Consider the following 26,307-nt stretch of genomic DNA (forward strand, 5'->3'; position numbering starts at 1 on the left):
ATCAAAAAAGATATACGAAGCCTGGCTGTGTCATTGCTTTGAAGTAGGGGGCACTCTCTCATGATCTATATACCAGATGGTGGATTCGGCATTTCTCGGCGTATTCGAAATGTCCGATATAAGCGAAGACCGAGAATCAAAGGCCACGGCTCGGACATGTGCAAGCAAGATCCGGGGATCCGATAATACATATCGTTGTCCATAATGCCGATCTTAAGCGCGTGAGTTATCCAATTAAATAAAGAATATAAGTGCGTGTGTGGTTGTCTGTACGGTGTCCGCCGTCTCTAGCGTATCACTCTTCGGATGGACTTGGAGCATGATACGTTGCTCGAAACTATCTATAATGCAGCAGGAGGACATCGGAACGCTTCCAGAAGCTTACTCAAGGAAAAGCACTACCCTGAAAGAAGTGTTCGAATCCCAAATCCAGATCGAAGTCCGATAGCTGTGGCCAGTCTCCTGTGTCTGTGTCGACCGGCGAAGGAACTTTGCTGGCCCAGTCCCGTAGTAGCACCAGACAAGTCTCCAGACTATCTCTCGCACTCTTTGCAATGGCGTGTTCTTCCGAGATGTCGCCTTCGATTGCCTCGACTTGTCCCATTATCATACTCAAAAACATCGGACTCTTGACGTTGGTCTCCCCCTGCCGGAGTCTCTCCGAGAACAAGGCCGTTAGGTTATTTAGCTCCTGCTTGATAACAGCCCTATACTTTGAATCGCGGTGTAGCGTCCCGTTCAGACGCTCCGTCTCTGCATGAGTGATAAGCTCGAGGCTGATCACATTGGCTGCATTTCTTAGGCTCTCTCGGAATAAACCGCCCCCTACAACCATTAGGTGCGAGAAGCCGTCGTCTGGCTCGGCATGGATGATGGTTGTGGCTGCGTCGAGCATAGCAGTCCGAGAGAACGCATACAACGGGTTTGTTGGAGCTTCGACGGCAAAAAACCAATGTAAAGGTATGATAAACCGGCGGACAAGGTGGTCCAGTAGGTTCCGGTGGAAGGATGTGACACCAAGGCCCTTGTTATTGCTCATGAATCTGCTGCATGATCGGTAAGCGTCCATTAACTCTGAGGTGACCTCCAGGACTTCCGTGTAAAGGAGCTTCGAGTGCAACCCATTAAGCATCTGGACAATGCGACGCCGGGCGGGCAGTGATTTGAGCAAATAGACCTGAATTGATGACATAGTGTACACACTCATAGATTTCGACTCAAGTGTGGTTGTTGATCCATCTACTTCCTCGTCGTCGATATTTGAAGGCGGCTCTGTATCGAACTCGTCCAAGGCGATCCGACAGGGCATCGCCGAATCCAGCGACGACTGAACGGCCATCTCCAGAATCGTAGCCCATAGCCTCCGGCGGGCTTCAGCCTCCAGTACGGACATGGACGGGTGATGCTTCGGGTCACGATGCAAGCCCATTTGCATGGCCGTGTGGATCAACGATCCCATCGACATCCAGACAAGATCACCGCCGACGGAGAATATTTGTCTCGCAAGGATATTCAGGCAATAGACTTGCAGAGCGGTAATGCTGAGCCGGTCCTTTTCCAGTGGTCCAGAAAGCCACATCTGGGCCCCGTATATCCATTGTTGAGCACGATGGCGCAGCCCAGGGTCGATGTCGCCGGGCGCTGACACACTTGATCCTATTGCCACGACTAGGAGCACTTTGAACCGTAAATCAAGCGTCACGCTTTCAGGATGGCTCCAATAGCGTTGGTATTCGGCCAGAAAGGTTGGTCGATGCAGTACTCGATGCACCAGCTCGAAAGTTTGAAAATACCGCGTTACCGTCAAGTCGGCGTGCTCAGGCGGAAGGGGTAAAAGGTCGAAATCTGCAGACGAAAACTGCCTACTCGGTCGCCCTAGCTTTGTACTTCTCGCCAGGAGCTTGCATTCTTGAAGGAGATCGTTGACCTGAGTGAGGAGGACTCTCGTATCGGCGCCCTGGAAAGATGTTCCGTTACCATTTCCGGTGGCTTCTGCATAGCAAGCTAGAATCGATTGAAGCTGCAGACTTGGTTAGTGATGTTCTAGACAGGCAGGGAGTATTGGAAAACGAACCTGTTTGGCTGTGGCCATCCGGAAGCTCCATCGCACGACCTTGGTTTTGTTTAGAACAATATAACTCCCTAACAATCTTGACTGATCCGCGAGAATATCTCGGCCTGTCTCGGCGACATCGCGGAGAGAATGTGCTCCTTGGCCTTGTTCCAGTCTCTGTAAACGTTGCGCTATATCATGCAGGGTAGGGTCCGTTTGGCTCGGCAATCGCGCACCCTCACTGCCAGTGACGTTTCGAGGTCCATTCTCTGTTGCCCCGGGCTCTGTCCCGAAAGATTGATCGGCTTGATTCTCCTGATTGCTGGCAAATGAAGAACCCCTCTGGACTGTAGTCGCTTCCTGTCTCAACCCTGTAGGCTCAGAGGGGGGTTCCTGAAAATGCTGAATGACTCGCTCACTACTGTACGTCTTGTAGCCACAGTGACTGTGAGCAGCGACGCATTGGCCACAAGGGTTACTGCGGTCACACTTAATCTTGCGCCGTCGACATTCAATGCAAGACCGAGCTGGCCTCCGTCTCCGAGGCTGAGGGATGTCCATATGGTCTGTTGCATGGATGTGAGTAGTACAATACTCGGAATTCTCCCGTGCGTGGACGAGAGCGGCATTTTCGGGCGTAAGCGAAAATGCCGACATCTCGGGGAATTAGTCAGACACCATCCGTTCACCGACAATTTGGCATTGGATCTCAGAGCGAATATATTGTATTCAAATGCTTTCTGCGGCGTCTGGGAGATGGAGCGTGGCGAGGACAATCCCGTGGCCAGAAGAACATATATAACAATGCTCATGGCATCTTATATCAGTGGGTATACAACAGACGAGTATATCTGACCCTGACCATCAACCCTTGAGTTCAAAAACATTGCCAATAGATCAATTAGCTAGACTCATGCTCATGTATTCATCTCTTCAACCGGATAATCAATCTCTGATGATCAGATAAACGTATGATCCGGCGGGGTTCCGCCGAGAGTGGGCCAGATAACGCTAGATTATCAATCTCTTTACTGACATCTCGGAGGTCCGTAGAATCTCCTGGACACTTGGAATTACGCTTGACTTTGCAATATGCCTCATTATCGCATTGGGGTTGACGTTGGTGGCACCAACACCGACGCCGCTCTGCTCAACGTGGATGACACGGAACCCCGTGTATATGCCTCTACCAAGACGCCCACGACCCCGAACATCACATCCGGTATTACCACAGCCATCGAGAAGGTCCTGGCTGAATCTCGCGTCGAAAACCGGGACGAGGTGTTGAGCATCGCGATCGGAACCACCCATTTCATTAATGCGGTCGTCCTGGCAGATGCTACCCGCCTCAGCAGAGTGGCTGTCGTTCGATTATGTGGGCCATTCACTAGGATGGTGCCTCCATTCGCGGAATTCACCTCAAAGCCGAGGGAGATTATTCAGGGACCGGTGTTCTATTTGGTGGTAGGTGGCGCGCCGCATGGTTGTCATGGATCATGTATGAGCCTAACCAACCCAGGACTCGAGATCGATGGGCGGGAGATTGCTCCGCTGGACCCTAAGCAGATCAAAGCAACCGTCAAAAGCATCCAGAAGGCAGGGATCCAAACCGTGGCTGTAGTTGGAGTATTTTCCGCCGTTGACTACGATGGCATCCACGAAGAATCCTGCCGAAAGCAAATGCTGCGACTGGACCCCTCCCTATCTGTTGTCTGTTCCCACACCATAGGAGGCATCGGACTTTTGGAACGGGAAAACGCCAGTATTCTGAACGCTTCGATCCTGAATCTAGCGAGGAAAACAATAACTGCATTCAGGAATGCCTTGGCCCAGATGAAACTAAAGTGCACGCTTTACCTCACCCAGAATGACGGAACGTTGACCGATGTCACTTCCGCAGCGAACCTTCCCATCAAGACATTCTCCAGCGGGCCTACCAACAGCGTGGTCGGCGCAGCCTTCCTCGCGAAGCAACACCAAGCAAAATCAGCCACACAGGTCCTGGTCATGGATATTGGCGGCACTACAAGCGATATTTGCGCACTACTCCCGAACGGATTTCCTCGCCCAGCGCCAAACTTCGTCGATGTTGGAGGTGTAAAAACGGCATTCTCCATGCCGGAAGTGCTCTCTATCGGATTGGGAGGAGGGAGTATCGTGACGGTAGACGGTGATACCGTGCTTGTAGGCCCAGAATCGGTTGGCCACGAAATCACCCGGAAAGCGCTGGTCTTTGGAGGGGATGTTATGACAGCCACGGATATTGTGGTTGCGTGCGGGAAGGCTGATATAGGTGACAAGTCGAAGGTAGCCCATATTCCCGAGGAGGTTATCACCAAGGCCCGAGCTTGTATTCGCAAGATGCTTGAGCAAGCTATCGATAAGATGAAGATTACGGAGCAGCCGGTAACCCTACTTCTGGTCGGTGGGGGCTCGATTATCCAGATGGACCCGTTGCACGGTCTTGCGGAGTGCATTATCCCGCCTCATTACGGCTCCGCAAACGCTGTAGGGGCAGCGATTGCCAAGGTCATCGGTGAGGTGGATATCATTGTTATGCTAGCTAGCAGCGAAGGTAGCGAAGATGACGCTGTGGAAGACGCGAAGCAAAGGGCCATTGCAAAGGCTGTGGTTCGCGGTGCGGACCCAGGTGATGTCAAGATCGCGGAAGTCACCAAGATTCCCCTGTCATATGTTACGGGCAAGGCGACTCACCTGATCGTCAAAGCTGTCGGCAAGCTCGCTTCTCGTGAGTCTGCGAAGCAGGCAGCGGATACTATGGTGGAACAATGTATAAACGGCGAGCTATCGGAGCCCCTGTGGCAGTCTAGGACCGGCGGCATAGTTGTCGTGAAAAGATTAGGTGCAGAAACAGGCCCTGTCCAGGAGGAAACCAGATACGACTCGGTAGACTGACCGATGAGTTGAGTACGCTTCGTCGGAGGGTCTGGCCTGAAAATGACAAGGTATGGAGGCAGTTCCGTGAACAAGGATGGCCGGTCTTGCCATTGTATTGTTTTCCTGGATTCAGGATACCTAGCTAGTTACCAACAGCGGTAAATCTGCTGTGATCATAATAAATGCGCCGAGGTATGAAACGCACAAATATCCGTAACTACAGAAATAGCCCTAGAACAAACTGGGTATAGCGTGCCTGTAATGTCCAAGGCAGCAACGCGCAGCGCGGAAAGACCACGCTTTTGTATCTGAAGACAATGTACAACCATGGTCTTTCCGCCGTCGCTGACAGTTATTCCGTAGCGGGTAAGCTGCGGGTTCGGTCTCTGTTGATATCACAGTGACTACGAACGATGCCGCATGAGCCGCGAAGGAGTGCGGCAAAGTTCTCCTGTCAGAGCATACAGTATTTTCTCAATGGGCATAGTTTTATGTACTTGTTAACTGGACAGGCATTAGGTACAGATGAGGTTCTCGAACCATCAAATCACCCTTCCTAATCTATCTATCCCCAGCCTTCCCGCAATATCACCCATGTTGGTACAAATTGGTCGTGTGCATGTTTCCTCGATAACGAAGACTGGTTTTGCAGATACTAGGAGATACATTCGTGGAGAATATCCTGAAGTTTTATGCAAGATTCGAGAGTTCACACAACTCTCGCGTGTCTTCCATCATTCAAATCACCATATTTGCACCCCATCCACCGATCTCAGACATTACACCGAGCGATTCTGAGTCACTGTCGCAAAAGCCTCGAGGATAGCCTCCTTGTGGTTTCCGAACATTTTGTACTTGCCACTTCGCACCTCATCCTCTGTTGCCCATGTAAAAGCTTGGTGCTCTTCGGGATTCAGTCGTATTGCGTCCTCCCATTCCATCACCGGCTGAGGCACATCTTGGCTAGTTGCGCGTTTGGAGACCTCAATGATGTACGGAAGGCCAACCCATTCGTGCCACTCCCTTCCCTTGAATCTCCTCCAGGTCTGAACCGGGAGAGCATGAGTGACCCGGGACAGTAGCAGGCCAGTCTCTTCTTGAACCTCGCGTTCTAGAGCATTTCGGGGGCTCTGATCTTGACCTTCGACTCCCCACCAGCTACCTCCCAACACCCAGGTTGCGTATCACAGAGAGCGCGTTGAAGAAGAAGAAGACGAGGTTTTGGCGAGTCAGCTGTTTCATTGTTGTTGTCATCCAGCCACGAGAACACATGAGCGCTAACCCTAATACGGTAGGTGATGCCGTGGAATCTGAATCGACAAGGTGGTTCTGTGATGCGAAAAGCGGAGAGATTACTATCAAGATCGAATAGCCCTCTCGTCACGTTGCACGCTGCGACAGAAGGGTCATGCGGCAGCATGCCGGGTGGCACGCTCGTGGAATTGATGCTAGAAGCCATTGACTTAGGATCTGACGAAGTGGTTTGGACTGATGGCATTTGGTGCTCATTCCGGAGGAAAGCTAGCCCCTTTATACGATCTACTCCGGGTCAAACAACCGTCCTAATTTCGATGCAAAGGAGATACCGCAGCATAAGTATTAGGGGCGGCAAGGGCACTCACTAACCCAATGAATCACAAAAAAAGGGTGAGCACATACAACAGCCGGGATTCGCTGGTGGTCACCCACCCAACTACTAACCGGCCGGCGTGTGGCTTACATGCGGTCGATAGTAGGGTGACGGCACCTAAAAGGTGCGAGGTGGTGTGAAATCTTGGCGCTCGCGCGACTAGCGTGGGTGCTCTATAAAGGGATGCGATATTCTATGGCCACTCACACCAGGGTGTGAAACTCCATTCAGAGGGTGTTAGTTGGCCCACTTGACCAAAGCGAGGGGCCATGTCATTGGCAGCTTGCCCTCATGAAACAGGCCAGTGTGATAGCGCATGCACTTTGCCACTGCCACTGTGCACGGTAGGCAGCAGGACACCTGTGCTGGTAGACAAACAAGACAACATGCCATGAGCGACAACTTCTACTAGATGCACGTAATCTTAAGTATAGTGTCAACAATATCAACAGAAGCTACAGCAAAGAGTGTAAACAAATTTGGCTACATCTTAAAGAATGCATAATCCGATACGCTGCCAGATTATCTTACAGAGCTTCCATCACGGTGACTGATGGTTTAGGGCTAGGACACTTGGGGAGGAAATAGGAAATTTCCTCTGATTTCCGTTTTTGTTTTTTTTCTTTCATTCATTCCCCATACTGCTATTCTAGCTGGTCGTTCATCAACCATACATACTTGATTTTCTGGACACCTCAAAGGCTTTCCCTTTCCGTTTTAGTGCTCACCCCTCGCCGCTTTTTGCTCACTGCGTAGACCTGAGCACGACCTGAGCAGCCTGAGCTGATCGCTGAGTAGGGGCTGAGCAGAGCGGGGGGGGGGGTAAACTAAGCTCCCATGAAGATTCAATTCGCTCCAGAGATTACCCTTTGTCTGGGGGAGCGCGCTCCTAGCTCTCAAGAGCAGAACCAGCCACCTTAGAATCCAGGCCAGGGCTCCTAGGAGTCTGAAAAATCCCAGGAGCAAGCAAGGGCTCGTAGACATCCACCTCTCTTCCTGGTTTGCACCTCCAAGAGGGTCCATCCGCTTAATGTGCGTCTATCTACCACTTCAGTGTCTATGCCAGCAAGCGCCCATGATCTTGCTTATGGTACTTGTGGGCAAAGAGACTAGAGCGAATGATTCCAAGGTGGATAGGGCTTCCAGAGTGGCTAGCCCCCAGCCCTCACTGAAAGTTGTGATGTCTGTCTCATTCCTATAATCACCCTGGTGTCCCGAATCGATGGGTTACCCATGGCCGGAGATTTCTACCCATGGGCGGGAAATGGGTACTACATTGGTACCCATGGGCCTATGGGTATGGGCAATGGGCAGAGACCTCTACCCATTGGGTACCCATGCCGAGGTCTAGCCAGGTTGTAACACAAGAGGCCTATCAGCATTCCTTGCAAAAAGGCTGCCACCTCTGAAGATGTTGCACGTATATTTATTGAGATGTTTACCGCCATAGAGGACCTCCATCAACTATTGTATCTGACCGTGGACCCCAATTCGTGTCAGCATTCTGGAATGAGTTTTGTCGCATTCTTGGAGTGAGGCTGAAGCTCTCCACAGCATATCATGCTCAAAGCCTCAAGTTGATGGACAGACTGAGATTGTGAATCAGCATATTGTTAACCGTCTGGGACCCTTCATCAACCGCTACCAAGGCAACTGGTCTGAACTACTACCCTTGATTGACTTCGCCGCGGCCGCACTACCTTCAGAATCAACAGATGCCTCTCCATTCCTTATTGACTGTGGATATGAGGCTGTGACGGCTCAACGCTTCAACGCCGTTTCGGTTGCTGATATCAACAAACGCCGCTGTCCGAACAAGCAAACAAAGACAGCACTAGTGTGGCCACACACCACATGGATAAATCCCCTTCCTCCTGTAGATAGATTTCTCTTCTTCTTTTCTCCAGATTCGATATTCTCGTCGATAGCTACAATAGTTTAGATAGGAATATTAGTTCATCATTATCTACTATTCTGAGCCCGTGACATCCAGAATAAATCGACTCCCGATTTCCCTTTTGAGCTACGATCCGAGAGATCCCACATCATATAGCATAGGCTTGCCAGCACGTACTGTAGATAAAGATAAGATTATATTCCGCACTGTTCTCCGCCCCAACAGCATAGAAAAACTGGAATCGCAATGGGCTCACATAGACCCAGCTGGAATGGGGCACCTCTGAATTTCTCTGCCACGTCTGTGATGTCCTGGAGAGCCAGAAAGACCCGAAATTTACGCATCCTCGGCATGATAAGCAGAGGCTCTAAAGCTTGACATGACTCACTCGGAGTTAAGAGCCCAGAAGGTCCGCGTCCAAAGAGCCAGATCTGACAGTACTCTAATTTTGACAGGTGTTTGAGAGATTCGCAAAATGAGCCCCAATACAAATCTGCAAATTCGCACGAGACTTCAAGGCGTCGGATAGACAGAAAACGCTGTGGCGGAAGAACGGCTTCTAATACACGTAAAACTTCTAAATTTTGACGGATGTGCACAATATTTGAGTATAATATACCAATACTCTCGCAGTATCTGGTGTGTCGGTCAGTATTCATTCCCAACTTTCAAAATGTGTGCGTCCGAAATCATACATTCGGCGACAAGTCCTTAACAGAGCGGGCGACGGAGCATGCTTATATGGCGGCATACCAAACTCGCAATACACGTCCTTAGTTAAGTCATTTCTAGGCTGAACATGATGGTCCTTCTCCCCCTTCACCTTACACCAGTAGGGTTGAAGTACCACTGTTTCGGGTGCGGCAGGGCGGCACGGGCGCCTGAAATGAACAGTACGACGCCCCAGAACACATTCATAAATCTGTAATCTAATCTCCAACGGAAGCATTGTGAATAGCCGACTGTGAGATTGGATGTTCTGGCCTTCGGAGAATCCGACCGTGAGTGACCGGCTGCGGCGCGTTTGAGAAAGCCTCGGGCGAGAGGCCTCTAATTTGCGTCGCTTCCTTTCCTTTCTTTCTCTGTAGCATGACCAGATAGCGTCTAGTATCCAGCCGAACAGGACCCAGCGCCAGAATCGTCGTCTCACTCTCATAGCGGCTCAGCACATCTCAACCGTGGATTCAGCGGATGGGGGTTTGAAATTATCGTGTGCAACGCTATGAATATGTACCGTAACCCTTGTGTTCTTGTAGGCCTATAGAGTAGATGAGGCGATATGTAAAGCAAGCAGGATGGCCGTGCAGAAGGGGTTCCTTCCATACCTTTATAAGTCAACGGATCCTGCGTAGGATGTGTCTCGTCCCAAATAGCTTCGGGTCTTGCCTAGAGGGATAAACTGTGCGAGCGCCTACCCGTAGGAGTTACGTCAATTTCTGCCGAGAAACAGGTGCTAAGCAAGGCTTAGCGTGGGGGCCAAGTTTGCCAGCCAATCCGTGTTACTCTGTAGTTAGTCGTAATCCATGGAGGGCGATCATTGGGCTATGGCTTATATTCGGACTGTAACCCCCTTTGTGCCTCGATTACATCTTTGGCCCTGCGAACGCCCAACTCCGACCCCCTGGACTCTTACATGACGTATTGGTTGATCTTTACGCAATCCACCATCACCGACTTAGTTTAAGTACTTTCTGGATATAGTTAGTCACATGTATCTTAAGAAATTAACACACATTGAGCTAAGTGTAATATCCTACAACGCAAGGTAGGACGCCTGTCGACCAGGTAGGGATACAATGCCTATTGATTACGATACGAAGCAACAGGATCGGGGCAGAACTGATTCGTGAGGAAGAGAAGCTAGATACAGAATGTGTGTGTGTGGTCCTTTAAACACCCCCCCTTCTGATCGGCGGCGGTTCCATGCCCTAATTGCGGGGTCTTGGTGCGGGGTGCCTTATCTGACCGGCGCTTAGGGTACATAACAGGACCAATAATTTCCAAGACTTTTCCCTTTACAATCATCTCCTCTGTGCCGGACGCCCTCGGACGGCGTTCAGAATACAGATCAAGAGCGTGGGCCTTTCTTCTTTCCTTTCTTCTGCGAACGCCTGAATCTCGCGATCGTTTCTTGTGCGTTACCCATATCTGCTTCCGGAACCCACTGGTTCTATTCGGACGGCCAACCTTTCAAATTGACCAAAAAGTGAAGGTCACCATCGAATTTCTGTTCTGCCTTAATTTCTTCGACTTCCCATTCTTCATCGTCTTCGAGCTCGGGCATCGGTAGGCCTTCGCTGTCGCTTCGCTTTCCCCGCTGCTTCCAGGGTTCTAGTAGTGAGCTATAGAAGACATTGTGGATGCGAGAGTACCGGTCCGGCAGTGTTAGTCGGTATGCTTGGGTGCCAACGGGGGTTCAATACACGGAAAGGTCCGATGAAGCGCGGTGCCAACTTCTTAGCGGGAGTCTTTAGTTTGAGGTTCTTCGTGGACAGTGGGACAAGATCGCGTCGTCGGAAGGTTATCGCCTTGTGTCTTTTGTTGTAGCGTCTCGCCTGTGTTCCGGTGGCTTTCTGCCAGTGGTCGATCAGTCTCTGACGCAGTTTGTGAAGCTTGTCGACGCGAGTGGTCGCGGCCGGGACCTCCTCTCTGAGCGGGCCGTCCTCGATTCGCAGGTGGAAGTCGGGTGAGTATCCGAGGAGTGACATGAAGTGGGATTAGCCAGTTGTGGCGTTGACGGCGTTATTGCATGCGAATTCGGCGGATTTCAACAGTTTCGGCCATGTTAATTATTCCTGATCAATAAAGCATCGCAAATAATGTTCCAGCGTTTGGTACATTCGTTCCGTTTGGCCGTCAGTCGGGGGATGAAACGCTGTTGAAAGACGCAAGTGAATATGACTGTGATAGCAGAGCTTCGACCAGAACTTGCTGGTGAAAATAGTCCCTCGGTCGAACACAATATCATCCGGAGGGCCAAATCGCAATTCTACCTCAGTATGGAATAATTCGGCGAGTTCTACGGACGTAATCGTCGATGGGACGGCGAAGAAAAGACACCATTTCGTGAAGCGATTGACCACCACCAGAATCGTGTCAACGGGGATCCCGTTCTGAATAGTCGGTGGCGGACCCGTGATGAAATCCATCGATAATTCACTGAAGGGTCGTGATGGGATCGGTAACGATTCAAGCTTACCATGAGGGCGGTGCTTTGGGGCCCCTTGGCATACCGCACAGCTTTGAACATACTCAGCGACATCGTTCTGGAGATTTACCCAGTGTAACTTTCTCCTTAGCAGTTCGTCCGTTCTGTTTATACCAAAATGACCGGCGAGAGCGTCGTCATGATACAAGCCTAAAAGCTTCCGACGAAGGTTTGCTCCTGCAGGAACGTACAATCGTCCTTTGAATCGAACAAGTCCTTCGGGACTGAGATCCCAGCCCTTATGCCCCGGTAGCCCTTGTGCTACGGCGGCTTTTGGGCGCTGAGTCCCTTCATCATGGGTCTGCAACCGCATGATCAGATTCTCCAAGTGATCACCAACTTGGGGGGAGTATACATGCTCCGTCGGAACGGCAGCTTGTACCTCGCACTGGGGAATGTATTGGGCGCGACCCAAGTCCTCCCAGATAGCCCAGTCAGCTGCTTTCACACCGGAATCAACAGCGGTGTTGAGAGGATCAAAACTCTCTTCATCCTGCGGATGAAACTGGGATTTGCTGGCCAGAAGGTCAACGACCTTGATTTCTTCAACAGTAGCAGCCTGCCTCAGCGGCGCTTTGCCGGAATCAACAGCGGCGTCGAGGGGAACAACACCCTCTTCACTGACAATCCGTTCTCGTAACGGTGTCAACAACTCAGCTCCCAGGGCGTTCCCCAGGCCAGAGTTCGTCCTCCTCGAAGGACCATCCGCAGGGTTTGTCTTTCCCGCACGGTGACGGATCACGAAATCAACGGGGAAAAGAGCATACACCAACGTGCCTGGCGCCCGTTGAGCTTTGGTTGCTTCATAGAAGTGCGGAGGTTACCATGGTCTGAAAGAACTTCGATAGGGTGGACACTCCCTTCAAGATAATGGCGCCAATGCTTAAAGGAATACACAATAGCAAAAAGCTCTTGATCTGGCGTTGCGTAATGAATTTCGGCGCCGGTGAACTTGCGAGACCAGAAAGCCACAGGGTGATACAACCCTTGGTCGTCGGGTTGCGACAGGATCCCTGCCATGCCTTGGATCGATGCATCTGTCTCGATTCGTTCCGGGTCAAAATGACGCAACAGAAACGCCGACTGAAAGGCTGCAACAAGGCGTCGGAAGGCGACCCTCTGGGTCAAGGATAGTTGAACCTTCCTCCGTTTCTTTCCGTTGACACTCCCTTTGAGAAGGTCCGTGAGAGACAGGGCAATGCGAGAATAATTTGGAATGAAGCGGCGGTAGAAGTTGCAGAAGCCAAGGAAAACCTGGACGTCGTGGTAGCTTCGCGGCATCTTTCATGAAAAAATGGCGTTTACTCGACGAGGATCCATTGAGACACCCTCTCGGGAGATAATATATCCAAGGAATTCCACCTGATGTTGATAGAATACGCACTTTGTCGGTTTTTCGTACAATTCCGCTTGTCGCATTTGTTCAAGGACTTGATGCAGGTGGTTGGTGTGTGATTCACGGTCGCTCGAGAAGATCAAAATGTCATCAAGATATGCCACACAAAAGAGGTCCAGAAGCCCCCGTAACGCGATATGGATGTAGTTCTGGAAGGTCGCGGGTGCATTGGTGAGTCCGAATGGCATGACAGTATATTCGAAATGGCCGTACCGGGTGCGAAACGCGGTCTTCCACTGATCCGGTAATAGGCGTCTTGGACATCGATTTTGCTAAAGTATTTGGCGCCAGACAACCGGTCGAGGATCTCCGAAATGAGAGGCAAGGGATAAGATTTTTGATAGAAACCTTGTTGAGGCCGCGGTAGTCCACGCAGAGGCGGAAACCACCATCTTTCTTGGAGACAAAGAGAATCGGAGCACCAGCGGACTCTTCGACGGCCGTACGCGTCCGTTGGAGACGTTTTTGTCAAGATACCGAAGAGGCTCGCGAAGCTCCGCCGGAGAAAGGGGATAGATCGGTCCATACCGGGGTGACTGGTCGTGGACGAGGTCGATAGCGTGATCGGTGTCTTTTCGCGATGGTAGGGTCTTTGACCGTTCTGCCGAGAAGACATCGCGGAATGGCTGGAGTTCCGGAGGTAGATCGGTATCCGATTGCGGTGTTTCGTCATCATGGGGAAGCCACACTTCTTCAGGCATCTTGACAACAGCGAACACATGGGCGTGGTTCCTCAACGCCTTGGCAATTTATGCGGTGGAAGGAGCTCGGTTGCCGAGGTTTCGAACCACCATTTTCGATTCCACGCCGAAAGGTGGATGCGGAGATCACAAAGTGTTGTCATCGAGAGTAGGATAGGGCTTCCCTCCAGGCGCGGGTCGCGGTCTATAGCAACACAGGAACGCTCGCAGGAGCGTGTGGTGCTAACGGAATCGACAACTGTAATAGGGACTCTCCAGATACCGTACGTTGGGGTTTTGCGGCGGTTGATGGCAGTGATCAAAGGCGCCGTCAATCTGGCTTGTTCAAGTCTATGGTTTTTGACGAATTCGTAGCTGACAACATCAACTTCAGCGCAACTATCGAGATCTGCATGGGTCTCGGTATCGTTTTTGACCGTGATCGGACGTGAAAACGAGACTCAGTCCCCACTTGATACGGCCGAATCGAAGGCACAGGGTCTACTTTGATTCGCGGCCATTTCCCGAATTGTTCTGTGGTCGTGCTTGTTGAGTGGCTGACTGCGCGGTAGTGTTCTGCTTACGGCAGTCGGGCGAGAGGTGTTCTTCGCTATCACAAATATAGCAGCGTAACAGCTTACCGTCCCTTCCAATAGGGTTTCGGCGTGCATTGGCGGAGTAGTCAGTGTCCTTATCCTTCGGCGGGTTGTGCGAAGGTCGGTTGAGGCCGCCTCGCTGACCTCGGTGGGATCCTCGGAATCCACCTCTTCCACGCTTTGAAGGAATATGATCCGACGGCGGCCCTTCGGCCTTTCGCTTGCGGTCCGGTTTCGAAAGGTTCCAGAAACGGGTGGCCAAGGACACGATCTCATCTCGGTTGGTGGGAAGGTGAATAACATGTCCTTGGATATACCGACGGAGGTTCGTCGTGAGCTTCGAAAGAAAGAAGAAGGCTCGCTGTTTCTCATCTTGTCGAGGGAAATGCTGCTCGAGGCTATCCAGGTGAGCATGGAATTCTCGAGGATCCTGATCTTCAGCTTGGTGTAATCGTGTGAGCTGGGTCATGGTTGTCGCTTCGATCGTCGTTGCGTCTTGGATAAGTGTGAGGGTCCACTCTTCAAAGTAGGACCATGAGGACTCAATGTCCTGCTGCCGCTCCTCTGGCTGCTCGCGGATGTGACGAATCCATCTATACCGGCACACCGGATCCATTTTGCCGATTGCTGCGAGGATTTGGCGAGCTTCAGTGTCGTACTTTTTGGGAACTCCACGAGAGCTATATTCGAGATCAAGAAGCCATTCCTGTCGCTTATGTAGTGTGAAGTCGAGCGTGAATGTCGCGAGTCGATAGGGGAGGGTATAGCTCCCACATTGCCGATCTCAGCTTCGAGACGTGCGATGGTTTGCCGTAATGCGTGCAGTCTCTGAAGTTTTTCAATACGGTCTTGAGAGCCTTGTATCTCGTCGTCGAGGTGTTCTTAGTTCTTGGATACACCGTAAGGATGCCCATATGATTGCAACTCATTTGAGGTGTAAGTAACGGCTTGCTCACGATTTGTGCAAAGTACTCAATATCCTCCATGTTATGTTTCCCATGTATCTGTCGAATTCTGTCGAATTGGGGTGCACTCAGCCAAATGTGTACCATTATTCTAGCATCTGTTGTTCTGTCCTCGTCGACATCCTCAAGATCTCGAAGTGTTTTGCTTGCTTCTTTGCCCATGCCCGTGAGACGCAGGATACAGGCTGGGGCAGCATGGACACCCAGAATTGTCCTGTCCGGCAAGTCGACGTTCGCGTCGTCGACTCAAAACGTACGACTTTATCCTCTGGCAAATATCGCAGATAGTGTCTTAGGAAGCCGCGATATATTCTGACGAAGTATGCGTTCCCTTGCTCCTGGTGTCTACATTTTCAGCATAGGCGACGCCTTTTACTGAAACGGTTGAAATTTCCGTTTGTTCGAACGCCATCTTGAACTCTCCGAGGGCATCGTGTAGATTTATCACCAGGTCACGAGGGTCATGGCGTTTCGGATATGGTTAATCTGTGCGGTGTCACGAATGAAGGACTCTCTTGACAGGAAGAAGCTCATGGAGGGATGGGCGAGTCAATCCCTAGATATTCATTTCCAGCTTACTGGTCACCTTTCATTGTCTGGGATAGACGTTGGGAAAACGTTGGGAAATATGGAATTATGTGCGCGCATTCCATTACGAGGGCGGAGTGTCTGCTCGATAAGTCATTATATCATTGATACCATTTCTTTGGCTATGTTGGTGGACAGCCAGGAACCATGAAATCGAATGCAAAGATATCCCAATTCTCTCATGATAGATCAATACACTTGTAAGTTGCACCTATATAATAACACAAGACCCATGCACACAAACGCCAAGATGACAAGATGAAGGTAGACAAGACACGCGCAAATGCAAACAAACCCCAAAGCACAAAATGCAGAAACTTATACCTATAGCACAAGCACACTATAATTTAAACAATCTCGGCCTGGGTTCCGAGAAGACAATCTCTTCCAACCACCACGCAATGATCTCATTGACTTCTTTGGGACGCTCCCAAAGCGCCCAGTGAGATGTGTTGATTTGCTGGTGGGTGAGATGGGGGATGGTTCTGGTCATTCCCGCGCCGAGGTGGGCGGGGAGGGCTGAGTCTCGTTGGGCTTGGATGAAGAGGACGGGGGCGGTGATATGTTGATTGAGGATGGAGAGTTCTTCTTTGTAGTTGATTTCGCGGGTGCGATACCAGTTTACTGTTTTTGTTAGCATTATCTTTCTTCGGGGGGGGGGGGGAAAGGGTAGAGACGTACATGGACCGGCAAGACCATTTCGGGAGAATTCGTGCGCGTAGTAGTCAAGTTCCTGCAACTGTTAGCACAACCAATACAACCCTGAATGGAATGATACTAACCTCTTCACTCAGTAATTTCGACGGTCGCAGCCGAAGCAGATTCTGTAGAATGACACCCTCCTCTACATAAAACCCTACTTGCCCATCATCCGTCCTGCCTCCGTACAGCGCAGACAGGAACTTTTTCATGTCCCCTTCTGTACGAATAGCATCTTCCAATTGCCGACTCCGAAATTGCAGTTGGTAGGCAAAATGTGGTGCGATTGTGGCAACAAAGTCTTCAAGGGGAGTGTATCTCCGTGTCGGAGCAGCAAATGGTACGCAGAGAGTGATGAGGTGTGTGACGAGTTCGGGGTGCCAGAGGGCAACGCGGTATGCCAATGCTGCGCCCCTGCATGGTGTTAGAATCGTTAATCGGAGCAAGGCAGATATGAAGACGTACCAGTCATGCCCCGCGAGGATGATCTTATGTACTCCGAGTTGGCGGACGAGCTCTTTGATATCGTCTGCGCAGCGTCTGTGGGAGTATTGTGTTAAATCTCTGGGAGCGTCCTGTTCGAGTCAGTATATCGATCTGTATGCATCTGCATCGACAACACTCACTGTCTTGCCGTATCCGAGACAATCTGGAGCAATCACCCGGAGACCCATTTCCAGCAACATGGGGATTTGATACCGCCATCCCATTGACAAGTCGGGAAAGCCATGGAGCTATCATCATGTTAACATTCGATATTCCCAATGGAACAAGGTGACAAAGGAGACTAACGAGAACAATTGTCCCCCGGTTCTCCCCCGATTCCGGTTGACTGTACAGATATCCTGTATACCGTTAGCATTGATTCGTTGAAATGCCAGCATTGACACGATAGTTCCCCCTTGCTGCTACAATTCCCCTATATCCCGTACAACAAAGTCCGACCTACCATATTGTTTGCCATTGACATATGCGGATCGCTGCTCGACCCGAGGATCCCCTAATACATCGATTTTGTCCACGATCATGATTGAGAATGCGAAAAGAGGAACAACAATGAATCAAAAAAGGAGAGTATCAAAGAGAGAGAAAACAGCAAAGAGAACAAAAACCGGTCAAGGAACGCTGTCCACCACCGACTTTTGGCGTATTTATAGCAAAACAGCAACTTGGAAGATGACGCCCCCGCCAGCTGTCGATCACGTGAATACGTCAGGCAGACGATACATACGATTAAAAAAGTACTGCACTGTCCAGGCGAATCACGGTGGTTAGCGGAAAATAACAGGGCTATATACTATTATGCATCGGAATTGGTCCAGAATGGGAAGGGGGGAATGTGATGTGACAATTAAGGCAACGTGAGGCGTTGTTGGGAATGAATACTACGGCCTGATATGCCTCGGTTACGGGTATGGCCTGGTCGGTTATGCAGCTTGCTACGGAGTACAGAGTACTTGTACAGTAGGAATACATGATTTTCTCTGCAGTACTACTAGTGAACTTGTACATTTTTTTACTAATTAATAAATCACCGTGTCCTCATTGTCCTCCTCGACGACCTCACCGCCGTCGTCCGGATGGTCGGCTTCGCTAGGATCAGGTTGTGGCTCATGGTTAGTCCTAGTGTGAGGATCCTCTTCAGAGCTTTGATCGCGGTTAGTTTCAGCATCCACCCTGTCTGATGCCTCATGCGTTGTCTCCTGGGGCTCCCTGGTCTCATTCTTGCGTTCTGATTCGACTTCGGCCACTGGGGCCGGGTGGTCCGCTGGTTTGTCCTCCTCCACTTCTTGCCCTGCCTGGGGTTTCGGTTTTGTTTCTGGCGGGTTCTCCTCTTCGGTCTGCTGTGGCGGTGGATAACGGGCTTCGAACTCGGCGACTTCTCGGGCGACCGTTTTCTCTGCGTCCTCGATTTGATCCTGGATGATACCTTCGTCTTCGCGTCGTAGCTCCCACGGCTTGTAGTACTGAGAACGAGATATGTCAGAATCCAGACATGTACCATTGCGGTGTGCTGAGTTCTCATGATACATACCAATACCGGCTCTGTCCTGGTCTTTAAAAAACGAGCCATTGCTAACAAATTCGAATGCCGGGTGCGCATCTGAAAAAGTAAACATCCGTCAGCACTCCATATACAGTACCTCGAATGTAAAAAAAGAAAAAACAAAAAAAAACCCACCGCTTCCTCCTCATAAAGCTTCTGCTCCTTCTTCCGAATCACAAGTCTCTCTTCCCGCCGCTTCTTCTTCAACTCATCATACTCCTCATCCTGCAGCTTGAGCTTATCCTGCTGTCTCCGCTCAATATCCGCGCGTCGCCGCTGAGCAGTCGAATTCGAGCTCTGAGAAAGCGTCCCCAGCAGCGCTCCGAATAACCGCTGACCGCGTTTCCGCTCTTCATCCCGTCGTCCTCTGCCCCGTTGTTTTTGCTCCCTCCCTTCGTCTTTCTCCGGGGCAGGCTTCTCTGATACTGTCTCGGTTTTGGTTGTCACTACCCCTGCAGATGATCTGCGCTCCTGCTCATCTGCACCGGATTCGAGGTTCTCTTTCTCGTGGCTATTCGCATCCGCATCGTTGGAGGGGCCGTGGGAGTGGGAGCTTAAGCGGCGACGTTTCGCGTCGGGATCGGTGATCGACGACTTGCGCTTCAGGGTGGGTTCTGCCGGAGGGGAGGAGATGGTGTTTTGGTCGGGGATTGAGACGGCTGATGCGAGTCTATGCCATGCAGGCACTGATTAGCTAGCTGTTCGTAGGGGGGATCGAGATGACGAACCCTTCAGCCATGGTAACAGGAATAACCAGTAGTAAGAATGATAGGCGACAGAGATATTATGGAGAGAAGTTGTAGAATAGAAAAGAAAAGAAAGTAGTAAGAATGTCGAGATCGGAGTATGTCGAACTGACTTCCGTCGCATCCAAAAAGAGCCGCGCACGGGCCATTCACCGTTCTGCTTCCTTTTTTCAACGTCTTCTCTTCACTTCTCTCTACTTTACAGACACCTCTATTTTTCTCTCTACTCAACACCTCTCTCCTCTCCCCCCATTTCTCTATAACTAGACAGTCCTACTTTGAATACTGAACCAAAATGTCCCGCCACCACCCCGACCTCGTCATGTGCCGCAAGCAACCCGGCATCTCCATCGGCCGTCTCTGCGACAAATGCGATGGCAAATGCCCCGTCTGCGATTCCTACGTGCGCCCGACCACCCTCGTCCGCATCTGCGACGAATGCTCTTTCGGAAACTACCAGAATAAGTGCATTGTCTGCGGTGGCGAGGGAATCAGCGATGCCTTCTATTGCTTCGAGTGTACGCGTCTGGAGAAGGATCGGGATGGGTGTCCGAAGATTATAAACTTGGGAAGTTCGAGGACGGATTTGTTTTATCAAAAAAAGAGTTTTCGGAATCAATGACGTTGACCCTGTTTTGGTTCCGTTTTGTTGGGTCTTGCGTGATGTCGAGCGGTGTCAAGAGACGTGTCGAATCGAATCGATCGAGTCGAGTATTTGCAGCGTTCGTCGCTGTGGGGAGGATATGTCACAAATCTACAGTTCCTTTTCTGCGTTATACCCCATAGCTAGTGCAGTGCGGTGCGGAGTTATGTATAGGTGACTACAGAATCTACGGGCGTCTTCCACAACGATACGAGATATGCAATTCACGGTCCACCTCCATGCTATCTATGGAACAAGTCGATTCGCCCTTACCTGCCGGGTCTCTTAGGTCTGGCGAACCCGCGCTTCGGTCCTTCGTCCTGCGGCGGGAAAACTTCCTCACGCAGTCGATCTCCGGAGATCTCATCGGGACCGAACGCCTCGATCTGTGACTTGTTAGAGAATGATATTTTATATTCAACGATGCAGATGCAATGCATACCTTTTTAGCGATCTTCAGTCCTTGTTCGCCAGCAATGGCGAGGGCATTGTTACGGGAACTGGCAAACAACATGCGTTCCTTGATCTTCGAACCGGACGGACAGGTATAGATGAAGATGACCGCATCCGAGTCAGGGTAATGATAATAAGTGTACTGAGGCGAAGATGGCGAGATATGAGACTGGACAGAATTGGGGTCGACGCCGGATTCCGAACCGGCCAGCTTGAGCGTCTCGGTTTTCACATCAACCACCTGTACCATTAGCTTATCTGTCACAGGAAATAGCTCAAAGAGTGGAATGTAATGACTTACCAACTGCACAAGACCGCCAGCCTGCAACCCCGTAAGCGCAGCCTTGGCGTCCTCATCCGCAGGCATCTGAACCCTCATACTACTCGGGATGCCACCTCCCACAGACACAGACCCCCCAATCCCAATATCCCTCCCCAACGTCCCACTCCTCGCCTCCTCCTCAGCCCTCCGCACCAACTCCAACTCCCTCTCCTTATCACCCATCAGATCCTCGCGGCTAAACCCGTTCCCGCCAGTCTTCCCACTCTTCTCCGCATCCCGCTCTTTCCAGGCATTCTCGCCGACAATTTCATCTTCCTCGGTAGCGAAGATGGTCGTCGAGAACTTCTCGCTGCCCAATTCACGGACGAGCGTGGCCCGCGTCGAAGCGAAGAGGGTCTTTGCGCGGACGGGTGCGTTGGAGGGGATGTAGGTCAGCGCGACGAGGGAGCTGTCATCGCGGCGGAGGAGTAGGTAGATCGGGGTTTGGGGTTTGAGGATGGTAGAGAGCTGCGAGAGTGAAGCGTTGAATGAGGATGAAGAGGGGACTGCAGGGAGAGGCGTTAGACTTTCGGAGGTGATGGTGATGGGGAGACAGAAGAGGGAGGAGTCGCTGGTGAAGGTGGTGAAGGCGTCGTGGAGTTCGGGGGTGACTGCATTGTTTGATTAGTATATCGTATGCTTGTATAGAAGAACACTAATGCCCACCAGAGATTCCGGACTGCATCTTGACGGTTCCTGGCAGTCTGCAGTCTGCGGTGTAGTGTTACTGTCTGTGTCAGTCTGCGTGGTTGTCGGAGGTCAAGCGGTGAAGGGGAATCGGCGGGGTAAATATACCTCTGGGGATCTCAGGAGTTGAACTTGACACTTGTTCGGGCATGAGCATCGATACCTATATTAGTCTAATAACAGAATCTATTGCTATCTGAATCAAGTATTGCTCTATTGTTTTGCTGAATGTTCATCTCACATTGAGAACCGCTGACTACAGAACCACAGTGAATCCAATATCCAAGTTGACCCTATGGTACACAAACAAGAAACGAAATATATACAAATTTGGATCTGATGCCTCTAAAACAAGCATATCCTCACAAATCGAGGCTCAATATATATGAAGTCAGATCGCAATCGAGAACGCCACCATGCTCAATGGTATCAAATGCTCGAAAGACACACCCACACCTTTCTTTTTTTTCTCGTGATTTTTTTTATTTCATTCATTTACTCCTCATATGTGTTCCTCACAAGCGACCAATTCGACTTCTCCAGCTTCTCCTTCAGGTACTCATACACGGTGAAAGTGACGGCCTGACCAGGAGCCACACGCATCACACGAGGGGTAATACCCTTGTAGAACGCAGAAGCACCCTCCGTCTTGAACATATCCTTGGCAATCACCAAGATACGAGTCACAGCAGACTGCCCGGGCGTACCCGGGGTACGCTGGAGACGGGTCTTGATGGTATCAATGGGGGCGTTGGAGAAGGGACCGACAGCACCGGAGAGCAGGCCGATCATGGTCGTCTGGTACGAGGGGAGCTGGGTGTTGCTGTATTCGGGCTGCACGCGCTGCAGGAGCGCCTTGAGTTCAGAGTAGGCCGTGAAGTTGGCGGCCTGGTTGGTTCCTTGTCGGAGGGCGGTCAGGGAGACACCGCGGTAGAGGACGCTGAAGCCTTCTTCCTTGATGACGGTGAAGAGCGCGTGTGGGGCGCTGCGGTACTTAGGAGCGTTGAGGGGGTCGGCAAGACTGTGGTGTTGGGCTTGCAGACGGATCTTGACCACTTCCATGGGGTTGACGACGGCCACGGCTTCCGTCACACCGGCGGCAAGACCAGCTAGAGAAGTCAGTCAGCACGAGTCAATTGCAATGTGTGCGGGGACGACTTACCAAGGAATGTGGATTTGCTGGTGACATGACCGGTCTCCTTATCTGCCAGCAGCTGCTTGTACGATTCGTACGAGGTAAACCGGATGGCCATCTTGGGAATGATACCACCCAGGACAGCTCCGAGACCCTTGTACAGACCCAGCGCAGTCTCCTTCTTCACGATATCAACACCGGTAGCGACGAATCCGCGGGGTTTCGCCTGCGCAGGAAACCGTTAGCATTGCTCAATTGGCTATGACGCTTGACTCAGTACTCACCCCAGGAGCCTTGGCCCGCCGCGAAAGCTGCATGCGGACCTTGATAGTATCTAAAGGATGGCAGACGAGAGCTTCCATCATACCGGCACCACCACCAGCTGTTGTCAGTTAGTATGACGTCCATTGCTTCGATGCGCAGGGTATATCTACCGATCAAGTTTACGGCGGCGGAGGTTGGCTTCTTGCCAGAACCTCCCTGTGCGTTTTTTGCGGACATATTCAAGATTGTGTATTATTCAATTGCGCAATTGATTGTTTAATGAGCTCCGAAGCGCAGAGCTAGAGTGGCGGGATTGGAATGGAATGACAAATTCCAAGAGAAAGAGGACAAAAGACAAGAGGCGGCAATTCCAATTGCGAATCGATCTCTTTTAGACAAGAAAGAGCAAGAAAAGGGAGAACAGTAGAGCAGTCCCACGTCCGGAGGAATACGGAAGTATAGAAAGATGACTTGTCCCTCGGCAGACAGCAAGGTATATAGACACGGGAAAGTATAAGAAAGGGAATCGGAGGACCCGGCGAACGGAGAACAGAGAAAGAAAAAGAAAAAGTAGCGAAAAGTGTCCCCTCCAATCTTTCACAGGATAGCGCCCTTATACTAATAACCAGCGCATCTCGGGAATGAGGATCATAGACCAGCGGCTTCTCGGTTCCAGTGGCGGATGCGCTCTGCGGAGAGGGAAAACAAGACGGGGAAGCGGAGGCCCGCTGGCTGGACGAGCGGAAGCCCAGGGTGTGAAGATTTACCCGATGCACCTGAGATATCTGTTTTACAGTAGCTTTTATATAAAGTGCTATCCTGTCCTGTCCTGTCCTCCCTGTGTACTGTACAGCTCCGTAGTTCCCTGTGCTCTCACAATTGTAGACCGGACAGTAGGAAAGTAGCATACAACAGCACCTCGGCAGAGGGACTACCATATCATTTAATCATAAGATCTCCGGAATAGAGTCTGGCGCATCCATAGTTTCCATCCTGTGTTCCGTCCTGCCCAATTCCGGAGTCAGTATGAGTTCACATGCTCCCTTCTACCCCTCTAACATACTACTACAACTAGTACATATTGCTGCATAGCACGGAGTACAAGCAAAGACCAGCTGACTGAATTCCGTGATTCCAGAATCCAGAACCCACTGATCTCCGGCGTTGGATCTCTGCGAAAACGGAAGTTTCCGGTCATTGGGTAAAGATTCATTTCCCAGGCTTGACTTTCAACCGAGGTAGTGCGAGAAAGTGCCGATGTCTGCCATGGATGGGGATGGCGATTGTGAGACTGCGAGTCAAGGTTTTACGAAATAGTGAATTGTAGGATTAGGATCGGAGGGAGTGAATTAAAGATGTTTTGCCTGTGGAATTCTTTATTCTTCTTGGTGTTGGTTGTACATCAGCTTGTAGAGTACGGGGTAGACTTATTCCGAGTATAGTTGGATAGCAGCACCGCTACATCCACTACTACTATGCACAATCTTCAATTACACTAGATAGAGATATCTGCAGTACTCTGTACAGATACAGCATCCGATATCGCATCTTCATCTGCATTCACATGAAATCAGCTGTCAGGCGCATCAGCACATGACGATGACGGTGCACTGCATGTACGGAGTACCCCGAGATGGACATGGGACTATCTACGGAGACTTTCATATAATGAAGCATGTGCAGATAGATATTACTCTCCCTATTAGCTATATAACAATTCCCACAGCGATAATTAGTGTCATCCAGGGTGTGATATCATCCATACCGAATGCATTCTACGGAGTACGGAGCATTACTGCAACAAAGACACCCCACATTGCTAATGCTTATTCTTATCAATCAGTCTGCGTGAGGCAGGGATGCTTCCGACTGGAGGGCGATTCGGTTAAATATGCAGCTTTGTATATATTCCATAAGACTAATAATCATACTACTAGAGTGCCGTGTATACATACAAAGGAAATATTATAGCATACCATACCATGCCATACCATTATCAACATATCAGATATAGCTCACCTTAACGCCCATCCCAATAGTCCCCTTGACCTTCTGCCAACCGGCCCCGGTCACGCGCCGGATGCGTTCCCGCACGTCTTGCCTGCTCAGCGCCATTACAATGCCCAGCACGAATAACACCAGACGAGCAAGTGATAACGGGTTCCCGGATACCATCCGCGAGATGTACTGCACCAGGTTCCGCAGGACATTTCCAATGGCACGGCTCGGTGCCCGTGACTCCGACTTTTCGGGTTTCTTGAGGTTCTTGGATCCCGATGGTGGAGAGAAGGCCGTTCGCCCTGACGAGCTGCCGGTTTTGCTGGTAGATTGTCGGTCCGTTGAGCGGGTTCCTTTGCCTCCTTTGGATGCGCGGTTTGTGTTCTTCTTTTCGACGCCGTAGTCTACTTCGCTAGGGGTTTGTTTGTGACCGTTTTGCCCTACGCGCTCCTCTTCGGCCCGTCGACGTTCGGTTTCACGCATTTGTCGCTCCAGCTCGGCATCTTTTTCGCGCTGTAGTGCTGCTGCGCGTAGCTCTCCTTGTTCCTTTTCTTCCTTGAGATTGTCCAGAGTTTGCAGGAAGACCTCTTTGTTTTCCTCATCGAGAACCTCGCTCAGGTTGATAAACTCCGCTGCATATTCCCACTCCTCGTTCCGGGGAAGGATGTGTAGAGTAAACAGCTCGATGATTCTCACCCTGGCGTTTAGGTCTTTCGGGGTGTCCGTTCCACCACTAGGTCGGATTATTCGATGCTCGGAGCCATTGCGTAGATGTCCTTCGACATCCAGGTTCGGCTGGCCGTACGACGACAGATAGGTTTCGAGACGCTGTTGGTTGAGCGCTTGCGAGGGAGAGTGGTTCAACAGCAGGGTCGCTCTGCACATTACAGTTAGCCTTAAGCAAAAGCAAGCGTTCATACTCCTTTGGCACCCACAAGTTATAAACAACCTCCGCATCCACCGATCCCTCAAGACCCCTGTATCCCGTCTGCACAACAGTCTCCCAAATCCCCCCATCACGCACCTGCGACGAGACAGCCTTCCATTCCTTCTGTCCAAACAACTTCCTCCCTTCCTCAGGCCCCAAATCAACAATCGCGCTCAGCAGCGTGATGTACAAGTTCCAGACTTTGATCCTCCAGGTACTCGGGGCCGCCGCAATCGGCGGTGTCGAGGCGTCGCCGTTCGCATAGGAGTCGTCTGGGATTTGCGAGGGAGTGAGGACGGGTTCGAGCGCCGTCAGCGACTCGTGTAATCGACGCGTCAGGTACAGTTGTGAGGCTTTTTTGAAAGTTTTGGAGCAGAGCTTCGACGGGGATAGCGACGAGGCGGAAGAGGATGACGACGAGAGCTGCGACTGGGAAGCCGACAGGTGGGTGGCATCGTCGGCCATTGTGGATGA

At 50.9% G+C, this 26,307-nt stretch overlaps 10 protein-coding genes across 10 annotated transcripts; 2 read left to right on the plus strand and 8 right to left on the minus strand.

Annotated features, from left to right (window-relative positions):
* Nucleotides 1–385: 385 nt before the first annotated feature.
* Nucleotides 386–2,710, minus strand: ACHE_60280A (Zn(II)2Cys6 transcription factor; the record flags this gene model as incomplete). Its single annotated transcript, XM_043281437.1, has 2 exons — nt 386–2,020; nt 2,075–2,710. 2 exons carry the CDS (start codon nt 2,708–2,710, stop codon nt 386–388), a joined length of 2,271 nt encoding a protein of 756 aa, XP_043138916.1.
* A 435-nt stretch (nt 2,711–3,145) lies between these two features.
* Nucleotides 3,146–4,969, plus strand: ACHE_60281S (uncharacterized protein; the record flags this gene model as incomplete). The annotated part of the gene is made up of 1 exon (XM_043281438.1): nt 3,146–4,969. One exon carries the CDS (start codon nt 3,146–3,148, stop codon nt 4,967–4,969), a length of 1,824 nt encoding a protein of 607 aa, XP_043138917.1.
* Nucleotides 4,970–5,730: 761 nt separating this feature from the next.
* On the minus strand, nt 5,731–6,410 carry ACHE_60282A (uncharacterized protein; the record flags this gene model as incomplete). Its single annotated transcript, XM_043281439.1, has 2 exons — nt 5,731–5,997; nt 6,114–6,410. 2 exons carry the CDS (start codon nt 6,408–6,410, stop codon nt 5,731–5,733), a joined length of 564 nt encoding a protein of 187 aa, XP_043138918.1.
* A 7,853-nt stretch (nt 6,411–14,263) lies between these two features.
* ACHE_60283A (uncharacterized protein) lies at nt 14,264–14,974 on the minus strand (the record flags this gene model as incomplete). Its single annotated transcript, XM_043281440.1, has 1 exon — nt 14,264–14,974. One exon carries the CDS (start codon nt 14,972–14,974, stop codon nt 14,264–14,266), a length of 711 nt encoding a protein of 236 aa, XP_043138919.1.
* Nucleotides 14,975–16,251: 1,277 nt separating this feature from the next.
* ACHE_60284A (alpha/beta fold hydrolase) lies at nt 16,252–17,638 on the minus strand (the record flags this gene model as incomplete). The annotated part of the gene is made up of 7 exons (XM_043281441.1): nt 16,252–16,535; nt 16,593–16,644; nt 16,694–17,024; nt 17,076–17,185; nt 17,237–17,344; nt 17,403–17,455; nt 17,560–17,638. The coding sequence occupies 7 exons, from the start codon at nt 17,636–17,638 to the stop codon at nt 16,252–16,254; spliced, it is 1,017 nt and encodes a 338-aa protein (XP_043138920.1).
* A 495-nt stretch (nt 17,639–18,133) lies between these two features.
* ACHE_60285A (uncharacterized protein) lies at nt 18,134–19,396 on the minus strand (the record flags this gene model as incomplete). The annotated part of the gene is made up of 4 exons (XM_043281443.1): nt 18,134–18,577; nt 18,646–18,714; nt 18,793–19,327; nt 19,386–19,396. The coding sequence occupies 4 exons, from the start codon at nt 19,394–19,396 to the stop codon at nt 18,134–18,136; spliced, it is 1,059 nt and encodes a 352-aa protein (XP_043138921.1).
* A 302-nt stretch (nt 19,397–19,698) lies between these two features.
* Nucleotides 19,699–20,025, plus strand: ACHE_60286S (PHF5 family protein; the record flags this gene model as incomplete). Its single annotated transcript, XM_043281444.1, has 1 exon — nt 19,699–20,025. The coding sequence occupies one exon, from the start codon at nt 19,699–19,701 to the stop codon at nt 20,023–20,025; it is 327 nt and encodes a 108-aa protein (XP_043138922.1).
* A 290-nt stretch (nt 20,026–20,315) lies between these two features.
* Nucleotides 20,316–21,506, minus strand: TWF1 (twinfilin; the record flags this gene model as incomplete). The annotated part of the gene is made up of 4 exons (XM_043281445.1): nt 20,316–20,432; nt 20,489–20,740; nt 20,801–21,432; nt 21,488–21,506. 4 exons carry the CDS (start codon nt 21,504–21,506, stop codon nt 20,316–20,318), a joined length of 1,020 nt encoding a protein of 339 aa, XP_043138923.1.
* A 497-nt stretch (nt 21,507–22,003) lies between these two features.
* SFC1 (putative succinate:fumarate antiporter (Acr1)) lies at nt 22,004–23,144 on the minus strand (the record flags this gene model as incomplete). Its single annotated transcript, XM_043281446.1, has 4 exons — nt 22,004–22,617; nt 22,671–22,869; nt 22,928–23,025; nt 23,078–23,144. The coding sequence occupies 4 exons, from the start codon at nt 23,142–23,144 to the stop codon at nt 22,004–22,006; spliced, it is 978 nt and encodes a 325-aa protein (XP_043138924.1).
* Nucleotides 23,145–24,911: 1,767 nt separating this feature from the next.
* On the minus strand, nt 24,912–26,298 carry pex26 (the record flags this gene model as incomplete). Its single annotated transcript, XM_043281447.1, has 2 exons — nt 24,912–25,782; nt 25,841–26,298. The coding sequence occupies 2 exons, from the start codon at nt 26,296–26,298 to the stop codon at nt 24,912–24,914; spliced, it is 1,329 nt and encodes a 442-aa protein (XP_043138925.1).
* Between the last annotated feature and the right edge of the window lie 9 nt (nt 26,299–26,307).

Source organism: Aspergillus chevalieri, chromosome 6 (genome assembly GCF_016861735.1).
Source record: "Aspergillus chevalieri M1 DNA, chromosome 6, nearly complete sequence".
Taxonomy (NCBI): domain Eukaryota; kingdom Fungi; phylum Ascomycota; class Eurotiomycetes; order Eurotiales; family Aspergillaceae; genus Aspergillus; species Aspergillus chevalieri.